We start from the raw sequence: 19,473 nt of genomic DNA on the forward strand, positions 1-19,473 counted from the left end.
TGCTTTGTGTCTGAACAAAAAGCACCACTAATGTATCGCCATCACATCGCATACACACAACATAACGACAGGAGCAGCTCATTGTGGTGGTCGGCGATGTTTTCCATTGACAGGCGAATTGTGTTGAAAATGGAGCTGCTAACTATGAAAATACTACTCGAGAACTGAAGAGGAGAAGACTTTACTAAGTTAACTTCTAGAGACTAACAGTTTGTGGAAAATACGAGGCGATAAGACAAGTCTAGTAGATTAGACACTGGAGAAGAGAAGCGACAGTCGACAGAGAGTCAAGCAGTCATAGTGGTTTTTTGTTCGTTTAGGTGTTCTATTTTCAAGTTGTGTGTATTGTATTTTTAACACCAGCAGGAAGCTAATTAAGCTGTAGTGAAACTAACTTGCGCTTCTACTAAACTCAATAAAAAACTGAACAAGCAGACGCTACACGTGTTCATTCGCGTCAGCAGCGACAGCGGAACTAGAAAGACACCACACAAACCACTGATGTCCGCCTCTCTTCCCAAATTACAAACTCAAGATCTCTTTAATGCATTCTTTACTCCCCCCCCCCCCCACCATGCTACCTTAGTAACGAATACCCACCTAGAAATCTCCTTCTATAACGCATTTATATAACGGGTGATTTTTACTTAGAAACGAATCTTTACCCCTTATGTAAAATGAGAGGCGAAGAGGTAGTTGAAGAGATCCCAAATGCAGCACATAGTACATTTGAACTATTAGTTGATGGCGTCAAACCAAGTCAGAAACAGTTACTTTTTTTCAACTATTCAAACAAACCACTCAGATAGTCAGCAATAATTTCCGTGAAATGGCACTTATCAATGCAAAACAACTTCGTATTCAATAACCATACTGAAAATAATCTCCAACTTAGATTAACGGTCAAAGTAAGCAAACAATATAATGTGAATAGCATATATTTGTATACATGAGAAAAATTGCAAGCGCGGGGGTGAAACTTATACACTTTGAGCGTCAGTTTGAATTGAGAGTATGGCGACTGTGTTTAGTCGGTTTTACTGTGTGTTGTGACTGCACATTTGAGATGTCGTCCTGTTCGAATCGCGAGGAGTTTGTTCGTCCGGTCGCTGCGACTGGTGATACGGAGTTTATGCTGGCGTACAGATGAGAGGGGGGTTTGGGTTTCTTGTAGGTCACATATGTGGCCCCCTTAACGTGATCGTATGTGCCCGCACACACGAACAGGTTGTCTGGGAAGGTACCTTTGGCCTGGGCGGCCTTGTATATGTTGTGGTTGTGGGAAGCATATTCCTCTTCGTCTAATACTTCCACCTTGTGCGAGATAGTCTGTATGTCCAATTCGTCACAATGACTACTCTTCAACAGTGCATTCTGCAATAAAATTATTATAATATTAAAGACCGAAAAAATCCAGATTTTGTCAAATCAATTTCAATAACCATAAAGAAAAGTTCACATTTTAAAAATGAGCCTATCAGACAATCTTAACTTACAATGATACTAATTAAATGGCACTTCAATCTTAGTTTTAGTTCAATTCGAACTAGAGCCTCTAAAGTGCACAAAAGCTCGGTGTTTAGAGGCCACCACGATCTACGTTTCCAGGATCAGGGTGAGGCAACATTGCCCAGACAAGAAATATTACAAGTACTTGCATCTAATTATTAATCACGTGAATGACAGCGATCCTCCGTGAAGAACTTAAAAGCTCGTATATTGGTCCTTTTGTTGTTGATATATCAACTCAATTTAAACTAAAAAGCAGCGCACATTTTCGGCTCTTGGTTGACCTACCTTCGGAAGAGTCCGCTCCACACCCTGTTTAGTTTCTTCTGTTCTGTAGAACCAAGACACCTTCACTATACACTCCCCTGACGAAGTCTCGAAGAAGTTGATCACACGACCGACGTAGGGCCTGCGACTTGAACCAGGAACATGTGCGGCCGAATTGTGGAATGCTACGAAGTCATCTTTGTTCACGACAGCGTCCGACTTCGAAATGGACGAGTAAAACGCTTTGATGTTTTTGCTCAGCGGCGTTTCAGTCAGACACTTTCGCTCCCACTTCCATATTGACACTTTGCGTGAGGAGGATGTCCCCCCACTTTGAGGTTGGGTGGGGGAGTAAGTGGCGCTGAGGATGGAGTAGTCTGCCGAGTTGAAGAGCGAAGAGAGCACTCGCACGTTAGTCAAGTTCACGATTGATTCATCCCCGTCGTCGAAGTCTATTTTTACTGCATGTGGAAGGGTTTTTGTGTTCGAAACTAAAAAAAACTAACTTTCAAAACAACCAGGAAAATTTTGAAAAAATGACGCTGAAACTACTAAACCGTGCTTCATTTGTAGGACATTTGAGCTAAAGAAATTTGAGCTTAGGAAAGTAAGCCATTTTTTTTACAGCGCTCAAGGAAATACGAATTTTCCTTTATTTACTGTTACAGTTCAAAATTCAATTTACTGCCCCAGAGCTGTCTAAATTTCAAAAAGGATCCGAGAAGTGCGTTTTGTTCACACTCACTTGAGACTGTGCCGGGGTGCAACTCAGTGAATGATTTGCTGTAGTGTGCACAGACTTTGGTGCCCTTGGGGATTGCACTCTTCGTACGGGGCACTATCTCCAGCACTGCTCTGTCCACCAAGTCCTCGTAGGCGAAGATCTGCGGTCGAGAGCCACGAGCCCCATCCACCAGGATTCCATACCTAAATCATAGCCCACTTATGCTTAGAACCCAAAAAATGTCACGTATTTTAGAAAAATATATATTTGAAAAAGTTAACCCATTAAAGTCAATCTAGCAAATATTGCACCAGATCTAAATCGAAGTAAACGGAAACTACCAATCTATCGTATCTAAACCATGGCCAAACTCACTACCCTAGAAACGAAAAGGTGAACTGATTACTTATCGAAAAATCACAAAGCCAAACAGAGGTAGGATAATTCATTACTGGATCTCTTGATTGTAATTGACGACAGAAAAAATTGAGGATTAATCAATATCATTATTAAATACTTCAGAACTTTTAAGCTGTAATTACGGTCTCTCGTTAACAAATAACAAACCGCACGACAAAAAAACAATCTCGCTCTTTTACAACTTACACATCTGGGGGTTTCATTGCAATCAATTTTCCAGGCGCATACAACCCATCGGACTGCCTCAACAACACCCGCTGGCCAGAAACCAGATCATCATTCGTCAAATGCACAGACCTTCTTGCTTCAGCTACAGCTGTCGCCACTTTCAACGTTTCAGACATGGCAACATTTGATGACGTAGATGATATCACCGGTTTCGATGATTGAAGCCGTGTCGTCGAGCTACCTTGTGAAGTTGAGGTCTGACTGTGGCTGTAATTGGCAGTGTTGGAGTTTTGCACAGTCGAGACAGGCGACCTTTGCGGGAACTCAAAAGGAGTTCGGTCATGCTTGTGGTGGTGGTTGGCTTCTGACTGATTCAGATTATTGGTTGATAGACGATTTGCCGAATTCGACACTGAGGTATTAGTCTGACACGGCGTTTTACGTTGCAGGACTTTCGTCGAGCTAGGACTCTGAAAAAGTTTGTATCACAGTTTGTAAGCAGTTATTATTGTTCTGACCATTGAAAATGGAGAGTAATTTTGCATTCGGGTGTTTTAGTGTTTTTCCTTTGTTGTTTTCCACGCAAAATCAGATACCACGAAAAATTACTGCATTTAAAACTGCATTTTTTTGAAACTTTTGAAAATACATTTTCTCTCATCACACCATGGACAAAAAGCGACAGTAAAATGAAGAAAAAAGGAAACATATATTATAAAAAAAATACCTTGCTGGAAACTTATAAATTATCAACACTAAACGAACCAATTTCGTGCATGACAAAATTTGCATTTGCAGTAGTACCACTTATTCTTATGTTTCCCTGAAGACCTCATCTAACCGCTCTTCAACTAACTTTCGATTTATTTCCCACTTGGGGCGTCATTTGTGAAGTGGAGTCTGCAGCAGAAGTTGTCTGTGGATTGAGTCTCCTGTCTGAGTACACACTACTAGAACCCACCGACAGTCTAGAAGAGGACGATGACGCCATTGTGCCACTACCTCCTGATGGAACTGACTGCTAAATTAAACAAGGATTGAGCTATCTTGTTAATTATTCGCCCTCTACTACCTAGTTTAGAAAAACGTTCAACCCTCTAAACGATTGATTCCACAATATAATGTGAATATATTTTCAACTTGCAAAGAATCCCTCCATTTGTAACGAAAAGTTTTTTAAACAGAGATTATTTTGGAATCCGAATTACGTCAAAGAGGACTTTAATTTGATACCACACTTGACACCCTACGAGCTTTCTTTAGGCAAAATCGGCTGAAAAAATCAGACCCTACGCCATAGTTCTCGACCACTTCGTGAAAATGACGGAAAAACCATTACCTCTTATTATTCAACATTTGTCAAATTGAGCACTCACCGATAGGTTTCCTTCTTCCATTCGCGCTCTCTTTTCCTCTTTTTCGAACCTAAAAACAAAATCAATAAATTTATTCCTGGATACTTAATTGAACTCACAAATTTTCATATTCATATTCGACCATTGTTAATACAAAGCTGTCTTCATTCAAATGTGTCTAAAGTATATAGTATGCGTCAGTGTTTCTCACCCTGCGAACACCATCTTGAGCTTCCTTTTTACCCTCTGCTCCAACACTATCAGTTTCCTCTTCGCAGCCGTGTCTTCGTCCTCAGAGGCCAACACCTGTTTCAGAGGCTGCTCTACATCAGCCAGCAAAGACCTACATCAACAGGGATAATTCAGGCACAGTGCAGTGCTGATTTAAAACATCAGAGCCAACAGACAGTTAGAAAAACTTCAACTTTTAAATTTCAGAGAAAATATAGATGCCCTTAAAGCTCTTTGAATTTCTAGAACAATTTATTATAGACACTTTATTGATTAAAATATCCCAATTTGAAAAAATTGGATCAATAGGCAAAATTTTCATTTCACGGGGGAATTCGATAATTAAATTCCATTTTCGAAACTAGAAATCGATCACGTCGTTTTTCGTGACTTTTATACTTTCGCTGTTCGATAGTGGAGTTTGCTTTCCTTATAACAAAAGAAATGAACTGAGCTTAAAAAGAAATCAAGTCAAACCGCGAAAAAATGAAGTTGAGCATTAAAAAAATCATCGCAATCTATATTAGTGTCTTCACTACGTTCATTGACACTTACGAGGTGGCATGAAACTCACAAAACGCCTCTTCTAAAGCGAAAAGTTAAGTAAAACAGTGAGTTATGTAAAACAACGTAAATTTGTAGAAAATGAAATTGATAAATAGAACAAAATCGAGTACACCAAACTTCCTGGAAACAAATAAAACAAGCATAACCAGCAGACAATTGGAAAAAATTCCATTAACCAGGAAACCGAAAAACTCATTGATTTTCCAACTTTTATTTGTACATTAACTTCGAATAAAAAGTTTGAATTTTTGAATACTAAATTTCAACAAAAATTGTTTGGGCATAAAAAAATATAAAAACACAAATTTGAACAAACGATTTTGGAAATTTTCTATATTTACCAACCATAGGGACTTAAGAGCTATTTTGAAAATAACATTAATGGGTAATTGTTCATTTTGAGAAAAATTTGTGTTAACAAAAATAATAACAATAGTTAAACACAGAGATGGAGCGGAGCTTCGCAACCCACGCGATACAACAAAAACTGCAACACAAGATAGCAAACAGAAAAAAAAGACTGAAATCGTATATATTTTTTGAAAAATTTAGTCGAAAACTTAATTGAAAAAAGTCGGAAATTAACACTTTTGTCTCCGACAATTTTCATAACAATCTTGAAAAGCATTGAAAAATATTTACAAAGCGACAAAAAATGGGTCAAACGCCGTTAAGCCCAAAAAAAACTGTTGTCAGTAAAAATTTTAAGCAAAGAAGTTTTTACGACTCATCCCCCCTGAAACACACAAAAGTCGAAAAAGAAATTATTCAAAATCAGAATTTTACAAATTACAAAACAGCTTTCAGTTTTATTGTACATAGTCCAACTTAAAAAGACCTTTCCTTGGTGATTATGCTGCTATTAAGCGTACTACCTAATAAAACTTGCATTTGAAAAAAAAACGAAAAATGAGCAGACGGAATTTTTAACGAAAACCACAAAACCAAAAAAATCATTTCTTTTTCATTTATTTTGTAGAAAATTATCTCGTACGAACGATGAACAAGCAAACTCGAGATTTGGAGTCTTACATTCGCTAATATTAGCGAACATCAGCCACCAATAATGCAGCTGAAGATGCTAAAAACTGCCATGCTAATATATTCGAGATGCTAATATATTTGAGATGCTCAAAAAATTTTTGCTATGCGGCAAAATTTCAAGCAAATGTTAAAAAAACTAGTGCTTTGTGCGGCATTCCACCTCCGACCAGTAGATTAGGAGTCCCAAGCCGATCCATCTGTACCAAAGTAGCTCAATGATTGGCAAACACGAACTACAAATAAAGCAGAGAACAAATGCTATAACACGTGCAATACTACAGATCGTGATTTTAGCAAAAGTTTAACCAAATGAGAACTTTTATTGCGAGTTAGTTTGGAAAAAAAGTATAGTCATACTAATACATCTTCTTTTTAAGCTCGCTAGCGTAAAAATTAAGGAATAGGGCCGACCGCAATTCGAACTATGCAACTAAGAAGGATACGTCTCGTTGATGTTACCTTTATTCCAAATGCCCACCTTAATTTACCATCACTTAGACCCAATCATAAAACAAATTGGAACATGCGGTGTCAATTCTGTATTACAAAACAGCTTTCAGTTTTATTGTACATAGTCCAACTTAAACAGACCTTTCCTTGGTAATTATGCTGCTATTAAGCGTACTAACTAATAAAATTTGCATTTGAAAAAAAAAAACGAAAAATGAGCCGACGGAATTTTTAACGAAAACCACAAAACCAAAAAAATCATTTCTTTTTCATTTATTTTATTTGAAAAAATTATCTCGTCTGAACGATGAACTAAAACGTAGCTTAATTTGAAATTTGATGAAATTGAGCATGTCAGCGCAGACTGCACTTGAAAGTAACTGCAGCATAACTTCTCACACATTTGTAAGAAAAGTTGTTCACGGGAAAAGTCTAGTTCCCAATTAAATGTACGCTTGCTCTTGAAATAACCAACAATACAAACTACAAAGCCGTAAATAAGCCATCAATTCTTTAAAATCTCGCTGAGACGAGGGAAATAAATAAATAAAAATTTGAGCTATAAAAAATTTCAAAACTTAGAAGCTAATACAGAATATAAACAGAGGAGAAGCTGCACTTCGCAAACACTAGCAAGAAAATGACAAAAAGCAGTGCTACAAAAAGAAATAAAAAAAATTGAAATGCGCCTAGTATTATTTAAACTTTTGCTATGTTTCGGATTCCAACAAGCAAACTCGAGATTTGGAGTCTCACGTTCGCTAATATTAGCTAACATCAGCCACCAATAATGCAGCTGAAGATGCTAAAAACTGCCATGCTAATATATTTCAGTTGCTCAAAAATTTTTTGCTATGCGGCAAAATTTCAACCAAATGTTAAAAAAAAACTAGTGCTTAGTGCGGCGTTCCACCTCCGACCAGTAGATTAGGAGTCCCATGCCGATCCATCTGTGCCAAAGTAGCTGAATGATTGGCAAACACGAGCTACAAATAAAGCAGAGAACAATTGCTATAACACGTGCAATACTACAGATCGTGATTTTAGCAAAAGTTTAACCAAATGAGAACTTTTATTGCGAGTTAGTTTGGAAAAAAAGTATAGTCATACTAATACATCTACTTTTTAAGCTCGCTAGCGTAAAAATTAAGGAATAGGGCCGACCGCAATTCGAACTATGCAACTAAGAAGGATACGTCTCGTTGATGTTACCTTTATTCCAAATGCCCACCTTAATTAACCATCACTTAGACTCAATCATAAAACAAATTGGAACATGTGGTGTCAATTCTGTCAAAAAACATCGGTGAAATAAGTAGAGAACCTGGTTGCAACACCCTTGCTAATCGCAAGGAAACAAACGCAGTTAGAGATAAACTTAAATAGTTGTATCATTGCATTAAGGCCTATTTGCTTGCCTCAATTCATTTTGATTCACTTTTTTTAAATTTCGAGCTCAGGTCAACTATATCTTTCAGATGGTATAATAACCTGCATAAAACTCTCAGCATAATGTTATGAAAACTCAATTAAACCCAGTTCCATCGGAAAAAGTAAACTCATAGTATAACACAATCGTTTGCTAGTGTAATGAATGACTCTTGGAAACAAACTGGTATTGTCTCGTGCAGAACTCGTTCAGCGTTTCTTTAGTGTATGAAATGACCAGGGGTGGACTTTCGGGACATATCGTCGAGTCGGACGACACGCTTTCATCGTCATCGTCGTCATCATCATCGTCGTCATCACTTCCTGGCGCTGTACTCGCAACTGAAGCTGTACTGTCCCTGTTGACAATTCTTCCGGGGCTAACCGAGTTTTCCTTTCGCGTCGCCGAGCTGCCAATATTGTAACTCGTGGGGTGGTTGTTTACATTACTATTCAGAGATGAAGCGGAACCGAATTCAGACGGATCAAAAGCAAAGTTGGAAGACCTGTTTGCTGCAGAGATTGAAAATGCTGCTGTTCCCGAGTTGCTGTTACGTCCAGTTGAGAAGGAGTCCGTTCCCGGAGATTTGAGGCTTCTCATGGAGCCAGGCGAGACTGATGACCGCGCGGGATCCGGAAACTCTTCAAATAAACATAAAATGTTATTTACAATGCAGGACATACAGGAATATCTAATTAAATGAAAATCCATTACCAGGAACAGTTCCTTGAAAATATCGTAAAGAAGTTTCTAATCCATTGTATATAAATTTAACAACTTTTTATCATCTGAACAGCACTGACTTGAAGAGTCTTACCATGTTCGGATACTCGTTTGCAGAAATCCCATAATTCTGACCTCCGTTCTTCACTCGTGTATCTGTCTGAATGGTGAACAACGTCTTCAATACATTTAATGTAATTCTAAACAAAAAAAAAGAATCTTCGCACCATCCTTTCTATAATTATTATTCTTTTTTTGTCAACATTTAATATATGCGGCCTCATATTTAAATTTTTCGTGATCAAGGAATAGCTGCTACTTTGCACATTGAATCCTCTTAAGTCTCGTTAGTTTGTTATGTGAGCAATCATTATTATGTCGCCTCATACAGTATGAAGAGCAGTTTTGTTGACTTAACAGCCCATTAACTTAAAATGCCGCACCCGATATGTCTGGGTAAATTTAGCCAACGAAAATTACCGTCGCTGAAGATGTGTAAGTGTCTCTAGGTCTTCCTCTAGTGGCTGGTGGTTTTACAGTAGTATGATCATCAGCGACCAAAAGCGGTGACATAAGCGGTGCTTTAATATGCTTCGCTTCCAAATGATCCGGTACACCGTGGATTTCGACACTCTTAGGAGTAGCAGATCTGAAAGTTGAAGAGGAAGATTTAAAATCAGTTTCGTCAATTTGTTGCGCCGACTGGACCAAACTGTCTGACAGTGGAGTCGGTTGTTTAACTGGTATTGCTTCTGTTAACAAATCTGTTCCAGATGCCTCTGTTTTTGGAAATGAAGTTTTGCATCTCCATTTTGCCGGAAGCAAAAAATCATTCGAGTGATTCGAATTTGAGTGTACATGCGGAGGTGTGCTTGAGTGTGGGTAGGATTTCTGGGTTTCAGAAGATACCGAACTATTCGACGGAGGTCGCTGGTTCAATTCTTTCAACGACTCGGCTGGTATCGTAACTGATTTCGTCGGTAAATTTATCTTCGGCACATCAGACTTCACTGGTTCTCGCGAGAAGGAATTATTTTCCGAATAAGGATCCGGTCTACGAACATAACCGAGTGTTTTGCCGAACGAGGAGCTCGCCGAAGTGGTAGTTACGACTGACAATGGCAATGAAGTGTCGTGTGTGGATCTCAATGATTCCGTAAAAGCTTCCGCCTTTCGGTTGAACGCGTACACTTTTCCCATCTCGTGAGCTATAAGCGATGCGGTGGAGATCGGGTCCACTTGGTGTCCAGCTGCTATTGACATGCTTGTGTTTCCAGAGTGATTCAGACTCGGAGAAGGACTGGAAGATCGAAGATTGAGATCCGACCTGAAATATTTCAACAGATTTTCAAAATCAAGCTACAGATACAACTTATACAAAAAAAATTCAGTAAATTTGAGTCTTATTCTGAAAAAAGATAATACGCTTCTAAAATGGTTTAAATTCTTCCGCTCATCTTTCGAAAAAAAGCTAAATTGTGTAGATTTTGAACTGATTACCAGGTCCAAATGATACATTCACAAAATCCTTATAATGTTTTCTTTCTCATTAAAAATTATTACTGTAAAATCTCATCACGTTTGCAACAAAATTCAACATAATCAGTTTTATTTTTGTAGTTTTTATGAACTTCTCATTTAAAAACCAAGCGGAACTTTTCACTTTTGCATTTAGTTATTTCCTACCAATCAGAGCTGTTTCGCAGCTGTGAGTTGGCCACCACTGCCGCTCCTAAGAAGGAATCGAAACTAGCTGATGACGACATTGGCAGGTGGTTTGCGGCTGCTCCCAGGGCACTCAGAGCAGCGGCTGCTGCACCCGGCTGCTGCAGAAGACTGGGGTACGCGGATGCTGCGGCTGCGACTGCTGCATTTGCGGCGGCGGCGTTGCTTAGTGAGGTGGATGATCGGAGGAGGTTGTTAAGTGCCTGTTGGTATCCTACTGCTGCCGCTGCTGATGGTAACGGCACTGCATTAAAAACATCAAAACCATTAGAGAAACCTAAGAGTCTTTTCTGTTATACTCCCCTAAATGATGAAAATTTTTGTTGCTAAATTGGAATGCTGACTATCAACATGGAGCAGGTCAAAACTAAGCAATTTCATCCAGCTCCAAACAGGTCCTTTTCATTTTCTTTACCATTTTCTTCAAATCGATCCGATTTTGTAAAAAAAATATATTTTCAAGTTTTAATGAACGTATCCCATTATCAAATCTTCACAATAACAAACAATCTACAATTATATCTTTTTTATACGCCCATAATCACCTATTCATTGACATCAAATTTAGAAGATATCTTGGGCAAAAGAGAGCCCTTAGACGTTTAAGGAAGCTCGGCTTAGTCGCTCATTAAGTAAGGTCAAAACTTCCATTTTATCGAAAAACGGTCCATTCAAAACGCCAGACTGGAAGCAATTTATTGTTTTATAATTAGATCAACCTCACTTTAGGTCATTTTAATTTATATAGTTGATGGTTTTTGAATGTAATCATTCCTAGGCAAGTTTTTTAAACCAAGAGGTTATATGAAATAAACGAGTTCTGCTGGAAAAACAATGAATGAAGATGAATAGAAAGAGACTCACTGGCAGGCCAGTACGTGACTGGGAAAGGGATGGTTGGCTGGAGACTGGCACCCCCTCCCCCACCAGTGGGCAGACTCAGCGGAAGATTCGCCATCGTCTGGTCTGAATCCAAATGCACAACACATAATTACTATCACAATACATAACAGGTGAAGTAAATTTCGAATTCAAACTCAAAATTGATAACAACATTTCCATTTACGCTCAATGGAAATCGAAAATTAATAAGTTCAAAATTAAAAGATCAAAATTTAAAAAAATCAAAATTAAAAAAATCAAAATTAAAAAAAAATCAAATTAAAAGATCAAAATTTTAAGAAAAACTGCAGAAAACTGAGTTTTTGTGAATCTATACTTACTGTAGAGAAGCTGTTGCTGTAGACTGTTTAAGTCCAGAGTAGCCTGGCCCGCACTCGCATTGATCAGAGAGTTATGCAGAGAAATTCTAAACCACGCCACACAAATCATTATTTACACTCGCTCTGATAAACTTCACCTCTTTTCCACTCCCCCGCCCTACGAAACCCTTTAGTAATTAAACCCGAAAATTAAAAAATTGCGAGCAGTTTAGCAATATTCTTGTGAAAAATGGGATCCTCAAAATATAAACAATTCTGAACTCATTTGTTCCATTCATACCTCGCATCCTATTATCACCTATTTGGCTATAGCAGCACGAAAAACATAATCAAAGTGAAAAATATGAAAAATTGGCTTCTAGGTGCTTATAGGCCTACTCAAAAAAGTGGGAAGTTTGTCAGGGGGAGGTCGTAGGGTGAGTGAAAGAGCGCATTTTGCTCAATTTCAACTTCAATCAAACAGAAATCTTATTCTTCAAACGTCGTTTCAACTCAAACTCAAATACTCCTGATTAAGGAATTCAGTCAACATTTTTTTTCACTGAAAGGGGCTCACCTTAAAGACAAGTAATAGTTGTAATAAGCCAGAAACTTTGAACGGCTAAAAGTCACAATTTTTTCGAATTAACAAAGAGAGCAATGAATAAAAATACTTTGCGAGCACAATAAATCATGCAGCATAATGTACAGCGTTTAAAATGCTACAATTGAAAACGATATATCTTTAAAGAAGGTAATTAATTTCTTGATTTTTCGTTTGGAATATAATTTGATCAAGATAGTTTTTTAAGCTCACAGAAAACAAAAACCATATGTTGAAATAACTTAAATTATCGTTTTGTAATCTCCAACGGGCATTTTTTCTGCCTTGCATTATAGATTGATCTCGTATCTTTATCCTCACAATTTTTTTGGTTTCTGTACAGCTCGGTAGTAATTGTAACAAATCTTCACTATTAACATGACCACTACTACAGGGAGGCCACACTGTAATTCGCACTGATAAAAGTGAATGTGAGACAATCATATTTTCCAAAAAAGTAATTTTTTGTCTGCGTTTTGACACAACTCATATCACAAAAAATATCAACCAAAAAATTAAATTTATTCAGAAAATTTTGTTTCTTTTACAAAAAAAATTTTTCTCGGCGGAGCTGCTCATGAAAACCTGCTTCGATTTAAAAGAAATAGTAACCAAATGCAGTGAACATTTTCTTTGACACTAATATTGATTTGATGGCACTTACAACGGGCCACCCGAACTAAAAGAAAACAACGTGTCTCACTGTGCTTGTGAGGCGTAGTATGAAGAAGCAGCAGCAGCAACCGCAGCAGATGTGGTCTGTTCTGCAGAGGAGTGAGGGGGAGGGGGGACAGCAGGGGGCGCTCTCTGCTGGGCCACTGCTATGCCCACTTTGGCAGAAGACGTGATCACACTCCCATCTGTCGCACTCCGCCATTCTTTCTGCACTTCGCCTGAAAACAAAAAAACTCAGAAACCTTCGGGACATTTATAGTTTTACAAATTCGCATAAACAAATTGTTTATAAAGATACCCATCTTTATAAACAATTCTGTTTATCCGAAAACAATTCTGTTCAGAAAATTTCTGCATGCATAAGCTAATTTTCAGACAGACTTTATGTCTCAAAGTCGTCTGTAGGCTCGCTTATTTGAAATAATCCTAAAAAAATTGAGAGCCACTGATTTCTCATCGTCAATTTGTTTATTTCCTTTTAGGATACTTCGTCACTTGAAAAAGGTTGTATAAAAAGTCGTCAATAAAAATATGGTAAGCTCGGCGCTTTTGTCAAATACACGAACCACACAAGGAGCTGACTTCAGTAAATTATGACAAGTAAAACTGTGTAATTAACCGTTTACAATTGACCCAGACAACATTGTTTTGAAAATTACATAGAGACAGACATAGCTGCACTTCGCAAACACAAGCCAAAAAACGGCAGAGGGGAGTTATATAATTTACAGAAAACACAAAATGAAATGATGTGTGAAAAAGAAAAAACAATTATCCGACTGCGGGATTCGAATCACCGGCCGCCAAATTATTAATCACACGGCTTTCTGACCAGGCCAATTGACGAAACTGACTTATATAATTTACATATCATATTAATCATCTCATGTTAAATACTAGGCGCTTTAATAAATCGTATAAAACACATGCTAAATTTGCCGATAAAAACATGCTAATTTGAACACAAAAGCTGATTATTTGTATGTGCCGGGTTGAAAACATGCCTTTGTTTCTGTAAATCTTTTTACAAAGATTTTATTACAAAAGATCTTATAGAAAAGAAATTTTTCAAAAACTTGCTCTTGCAACTGTAAAAAAGGAATTCAATTAAGAATTTATTACAAAAGATCTTTAAGAAAAGAAATTTGTCAAGACACTTGCTCTCGCAGATGTAGAAAACAATTTAATAAAGAAATTTTTTCAAAAGAATTTTTTGCTGTCTAGACGGAACCCTAAAAAATCCAGGTTGACCTCCATTTACCCTACAAGCTAGTCATACAATTCCGTACAAGTTGTCAGTGAAAAATGCTATGCATATAATTCTCAGACTAAGAATTGCAAAACAAGCATTTTTCAAAAAAAAATTATATTTTAACGAAACTCACTTAAATGTAACAAAAATTATTTTTATCGATGCTATACGCTAAGAAATATTATTTCAATTTAGACTTAAGCTCGCAGAAAAATTAAAGGATTTTGTTGGAAACACCAAATTGTGATAACATCAACTTCCAAAAAAGCTTCACGGTTTTTGATGCAACATAAAATTTGAATTGAAAAACATTTTTGAAATTAAAACAGGGATAACCGACTGCGGCGCATGTAGCACAAAATGTTCCGAACACATTCATGAAAAACTACAATAAGAATTTTTTCAAATGAGTTTCGTTTTAAGTGCGTGGTGTGATTAGAGAACTATACAATCGCGTAGAAAGTTGGTGAAGTAGGCATAGGAAGGTAGTGAAGTGTCTTCAAAAAGTAAACAACGATCAAAAAGTATTTTTAAAGAAAATAATAATTGCCAAGGTAGCCCTGATTGAAACTGCCAAACTTGTTTTTCGAAATGAATTTCAAATTTTAAAAAATATGCCCTTAAACTTTGAATTTGACGAAAAATTTATGATTGGTGCTTTTTTGATAAAATTAACCTAATTTGAGAGGACTGGCTCAATAGGTTAGGTTTTTTTTCGCTGGAAAAGCTGACGCAGAGGCGAAGTGGAAGTTCAAACCACTTGCGATACATCACAAACATGAAAAAACGAAAAGTCGAAAAAAGAATTAGTTGAAAAACCGGGTTGGAAAAAATATATTTTATTTCTCGATGGAATTTCATCCTGGCTGAACCAGCCAGACATTTCAATATTAAATTGAGAACAAAATTTATAAAGAGAAAACGAAAACTTTGGGAGACAAGTAGAGTCGAAAATGATTTGATGAAAAGTTTTTAAGTCCCTCTTAAAACAACAAAAGCACAACAATTGCACTTGCAACTACAAAGAAAATTGCACAAGAAACAATCAGTGATGCGGCAATTTAGGCGGCAAACGTGAGCAGGCAAACGAAAGTCGGACAAATCAGTGTTTACCAGAGAAAAAACAAGGACCGGCCGGGACTCGAACCCCAGGCGACAGCCTTACCTCTAGACCAAGTTGGAAGTCGGAAGTTGTTAAGCTACAATAATAAAGCAAGAAAAAAAATCAAGAAAAATGTTTTCAAAAACGTTGTTTAGGGGGGAAAAGTCTAGTACCCGATTACAAAACACTCGCTTTCGCATGCGTAATATTTTAATTCCATTTTCGAAATTAGAAGTTGATCAAGATTTTGGGAACTTTTAGTTTTTTGCAGTTCGATTGTGGAGTTTGCCTTCCTTTGAACATAGCAAATGAACTGACTTGATAAGAAATCAAAAGTCAAACCGCGAAAAATCAAAAATCAGCGTAAATGAATTTTATATTTTCCTGAAAACAAATTAATAAAAATCACCAAGACCTACATAATTCATCACTCTCATAAATTTTAACCAGTTTTCCTCGATACAGGGTGAACTTTTTGAAAAATATATAACTCGACCCATTCTGATGAATATTTGTGGTACCTGAAATTGCGCATTTAAAAAAGAAACAAATATTGGTTCAAAAATTCTGATGACATACTTAACCATTTTTCAAATTTGAGAGGGTTGACGTTTCGGCTTTTGATAAGATCGAAGTTTCGGCTAAAAAAAAGCACAAAAATACACAATGAAAATTTTGTCATAACTGTTTGAGCGCTAATTATAAAGTCGTGTCGTATCTAAAGTTATTCTGCGATGTTCGAGATGCCGTTTTAACCTGTTGGTTGTTATCATCCCAATTCAGTTCTTCGAAAAAAAACATGAGCTATCTGAACAAAAACATCTTTTTCAAAATAACAAGTTAACTAGTCATAAGATAAAAGGTGCGAAGAAGTAATTCTATAACATAGCGAACAATCAATTAGAAAAGAGACAAGGAACGCAAGGAAACAGAAAAAGACTTAATTTTGAAAAAAACTCGAACTTAAAAGACTCGAGAAAACATATGGCCTCCATACACTTTTCGAGTTTCAAAAGCAACTTATAATTGACAATTATTCGACAAAATTAACTCAATTTAAGAAACTGGATCAATAATAAGAAAATCTAAATTGAAATCCACTTAAAAACTAGAAGTTGGTCACGATTTGTTGGCCACGTTAGTAAGCAAGTGTGGGACTGTGGTCTGATCCCCTCAGACTGGAGCGAAAATGAAACTGTTCATTTTTACAAAGGAAAAGGTGATCCATTAGAATGCGGATCCTATAGAGGCATCTGAATACTAGAAAACGCATTGAAAATCATCGTAAAACTACTAAAAAAACGTCTGAGACAATTGACAAAATAGATGACAAGTAATTTGGCTTTATCGGTGGTAGATTAAATACCGGTACCGTTTTTTGATTAAGCAATTGAAGAAAAATCCTGTATCATATATTTGTTGATCTCGAAAAAGCCTTCGACCGTGTTCACAGTGAACTGATCCCATGGGCTCCAAGGCAACAGAGATTCCCTGAAAACCTGGTACGATTCATATTGCGTCCGTACACCGGGTCGAAAATTAGAGTTTGCCAGCCACAAGGATGCAGTGAGTAAATCGAAATGAAAGTAGGCACGCATCAAGGACCCGCAGTTAGCCTATTGTTATTTATAAAAGTATTGGAGAATACGAGAAACTGTCGTTCCATGTTACCATGGGATCTGCTATATGCAGATGACATTGTGATATCCGCCGAAACGGAAACCCAGTCTATGGAGAAGTTTAATAATAGGAACAAAGCTTTGCAAAAACGCGATTTGAAATTAACGTGGATAAGAAAAAGCATTTGATTTCAGGCCAAAATGTAATCCTCAAAAAACCGGAAAATATCCATGCGCTTGTTGTTCCAAGGGAGTCGGCGCCAATTCAATACGCTGCAATTCTTATAATCAATGGTCTGAGGAAAATACCTTAATATAAAACTAATTAAGTTTGTCCAAGATGCAATAATCGTCCCAATTATCGCTCAAATCAGAATGCTATCCCTGAATTTGTAACCCTGAATACTGTAAAAGAGTTCTGCCATCGGGGTGATATGATTTCCGATAGAGGTGACGCAATACGTGCATGAACGGGCACAAGAAGCATTCGCGACAAAATGGCCGCAATTTGCGCCTCTACTGCTGAATAAAGACATTGAATTGATTACAAGGTGTCATATCTACGGAGCTTGTCTCCGGCCATTTCTGACGTACTGCTTTGAAACCTGGGCGCAGACCAAGGCCAATTCCAGCTCTCTTTAGAGTGCTGATTTGAAAACTTTGCGTAAGATTACAGGAGTTACTTATAAAGACCGAGTTACCAACGAAGCCGTAATTAAAATGACAGGTCTTGTTGATCTGCACTAGCTACAAGCGCGGTCACGGCTACCATGGTTTGGCAAAGTTCACCAGAGAGGAACTAACCATGCGCTAAAATCATCATATCAAGTTTCAGTCTGAAGGCAAAGACCAGCAGGAAGACCTAAAAACGCTGGATAGATTGTGTTAAACGAGACCTGAACACTTTAGGCCTCCAATCCACAGACTGCCTTGATCAAATGGCATGGAAAACGAGTTATCCTCCTTTAAATATGTTGAATGCTACTCAGAATGCCCTCATCTGGACCATTGCTAACGCACTTTCCGAATGTCCAACCCGCCACAAGGGAACAAACGCATTAGGAGTAGTAGTAGTTCCACGTTTGTATTTGGAGAGCGCAATTCACCTAACTTTATTCAGATGAAATGAATTAAACTCGAAAAGTGTATGAACATAAGTGCATTCAAAAATTTATTACACAGAGGCGAAGCTTCGCTTTGCAAACACTTGCGAGAACAAAAAAAGCAGCTCTATATAGTCAATAATAAAAATTAGAAATAAGCCTCGAATTAGAAAACAATTCAGCTACCTCTTAGATTCCAACCTGCTACCTAGAGATAAAGAGTCTCATACCCTATCCATTCAGCCGCGGACGCTAAATAGGTAATAGCCACACACTAGTCCCAAATAAAGCAGAAAACAGATGCTATGCAATTTCCAATGCTACAGTGAAATTTCAAAATAAGTGAAAAATTTTAACGAACACTTTTATTTGCGAGATAGGTTCGTAACAATTCACTAAGCTGAAGCTAGTCTAAATGTGTAGGAATGCACATCTGTAATTATGTGAGCATTTCAAGACTTTTCCAGAATAACAAAAAATCACCAAGACGTATATAAGTCTTCAATACGTTCATCGACTCTAAAAACGAAGCAAATGTTCTTCAAAGAAATTTCTTATATATTTTTTAAAATTGCATCAGGTGTTTGAGAAAAAGTATATGAATTGTAAGACCAGCGTTTCGTGTTTTTTTTGTCGATACGGGTTTGTTTTTAAAATTAAAACCAAAATATACATCCGCTGCGACAGTCCATTTTTCTGATGTACTGTCATTTAACAAACCTTTATGTGTGGATGGGAAGAGACTGCCTCCGGACGAAGAGTGTCGCGGTTGACTGGATGAGTTGAGGTGGTGAATTGTATTTGTGTTCACACTCGGACTGCGCGACTCTCTTCTTGGCTTCCCAATATCGTAGTCCATACTCCCACGTGCGACGACCGAAACGGGGGATCTCAGATTCAAGGTCTCAATTATGATGTATTCTCATTCTGTTTGTGTGTTTCTCTCCTTGTTTTAGTTATAGAAATTCGTCATGACTTGAAAGAGAAAATTTCTGAGCTGAACTTGCATCTTCGAACATTAAAAGGCCTGAAAATAGTAAAACATATCTTCATTAGCAAAAGCTAGACAACTTTATAAGTTTGAACCTCAGTATTTTTTGAGAAAAGATTTGATTTCTATAGGTGAACTCGAATATTTAAGCTACAAATAAATAATTCATAAATAAATTTGACATCAATAAATGATGTGATGTGACACATTCAATGGAAAAAGGATATATTTTTACTAACATCAACTATTTCCGAATAACAAACAACGAAACACAGTTGGGAAACACTTCGAAACTATTCAAGGAACATTTTAT

At 37.3% G+C, this 19,473-nt stretch overlaps 1 protein-coding gene across 3 annotated transcripts; it reads right to left on the reverse strand.

The window, feature by feature from the left end:
• Positions 1–581: 581 nt before the first annotated feature.
• Positions 582–19,192, reverse strand: LOC134851468 (uncharacterized). Of its 3 annotated transcripts, none has more exons than XM_063867573.1 (15): positions 18,890–19,192; positions 13,122–13,311; positions 11,836–11,921; positions 11,477–11,578; positions 10,574–10,856; positions 9,368–10,214; positions 8,982–9,087; positions 8,349–8,805; positions 4,655–4,786; positions 4,465–4,513; positions 3,945–4,106; positions 3,107–3,558; positions 2,522–2,703; positions 1,798–2,267; positions 582–1,374 (listed from the first exon to the last, which is right to left on the reverse strand). In XM_063867573.1, the coding sequence occupies exons 1-15, from the start codon at positions 19,026–19,028 to the stop codon at positions 997–999; spliced, it is 4,035 nt and encodes a 1,344-aa protein (XP_063723643.1). In that variant the 5' UTR covers positions 19,029–19,192; the 3' UTR covers positions 582–996. The 3 variants fall into 3 exon arrangements, with proteins under 3 accessions (XP_063723643.1, XP_063723642.1, XP_063723644.1); XM_063867572.1 differs by having other exon boundaries at positions 3,945–4,109; XM_063867574.1 differs by lacking the exons at positions 13,122–13,311; positions 18,890–19,192 and adding an exon at positions 12,392–12,494 and having other exon boundaries at positions 3,945–4,109.
• Positions 19,193–19,473: the final 281 nt, after the last annotated feature.

This window comes from Symsagittifera roscoffensis, chromosome 7 (genome assembly GCF_963678635.1).
Source record: "Symsagittifera roscoffensis chromosome 7, txSymRosc1.1, whole genome shotgun sequence".
Lineage (NCBI taxonomy): Eukaryota > Metazoa > Xenacoelomorpha > Acoela > Convolutidae > Symsagittifera > Symsagittifera roscoffensis.

Excerpts from the sequence above, each read along its gene's own strand:
- LOC134851468 (XM_063867572.1), bottom strand. The coding sequence starts at position 19,028 with ATGGACTACGATATTGGGAAGCCAAGAAGAGAGTCGCGCAGTCCGAGT. Across the intron at positions 11,579-11,835 it reads ACAGCAACAGCTTCTCTACA|ACCAGACGATGGCGAATCTT; the intron begins GTAAGTATAGAT and ends ATTTGGATTCAG. Across the intron at positions 10,215-10,573 it reads CTGCGAAACAGCTCTGATTG|GTCGGATCTCAATCTTCGAT; the intron begins GTAGGAAATAAC and ends GAAATATTTCAG.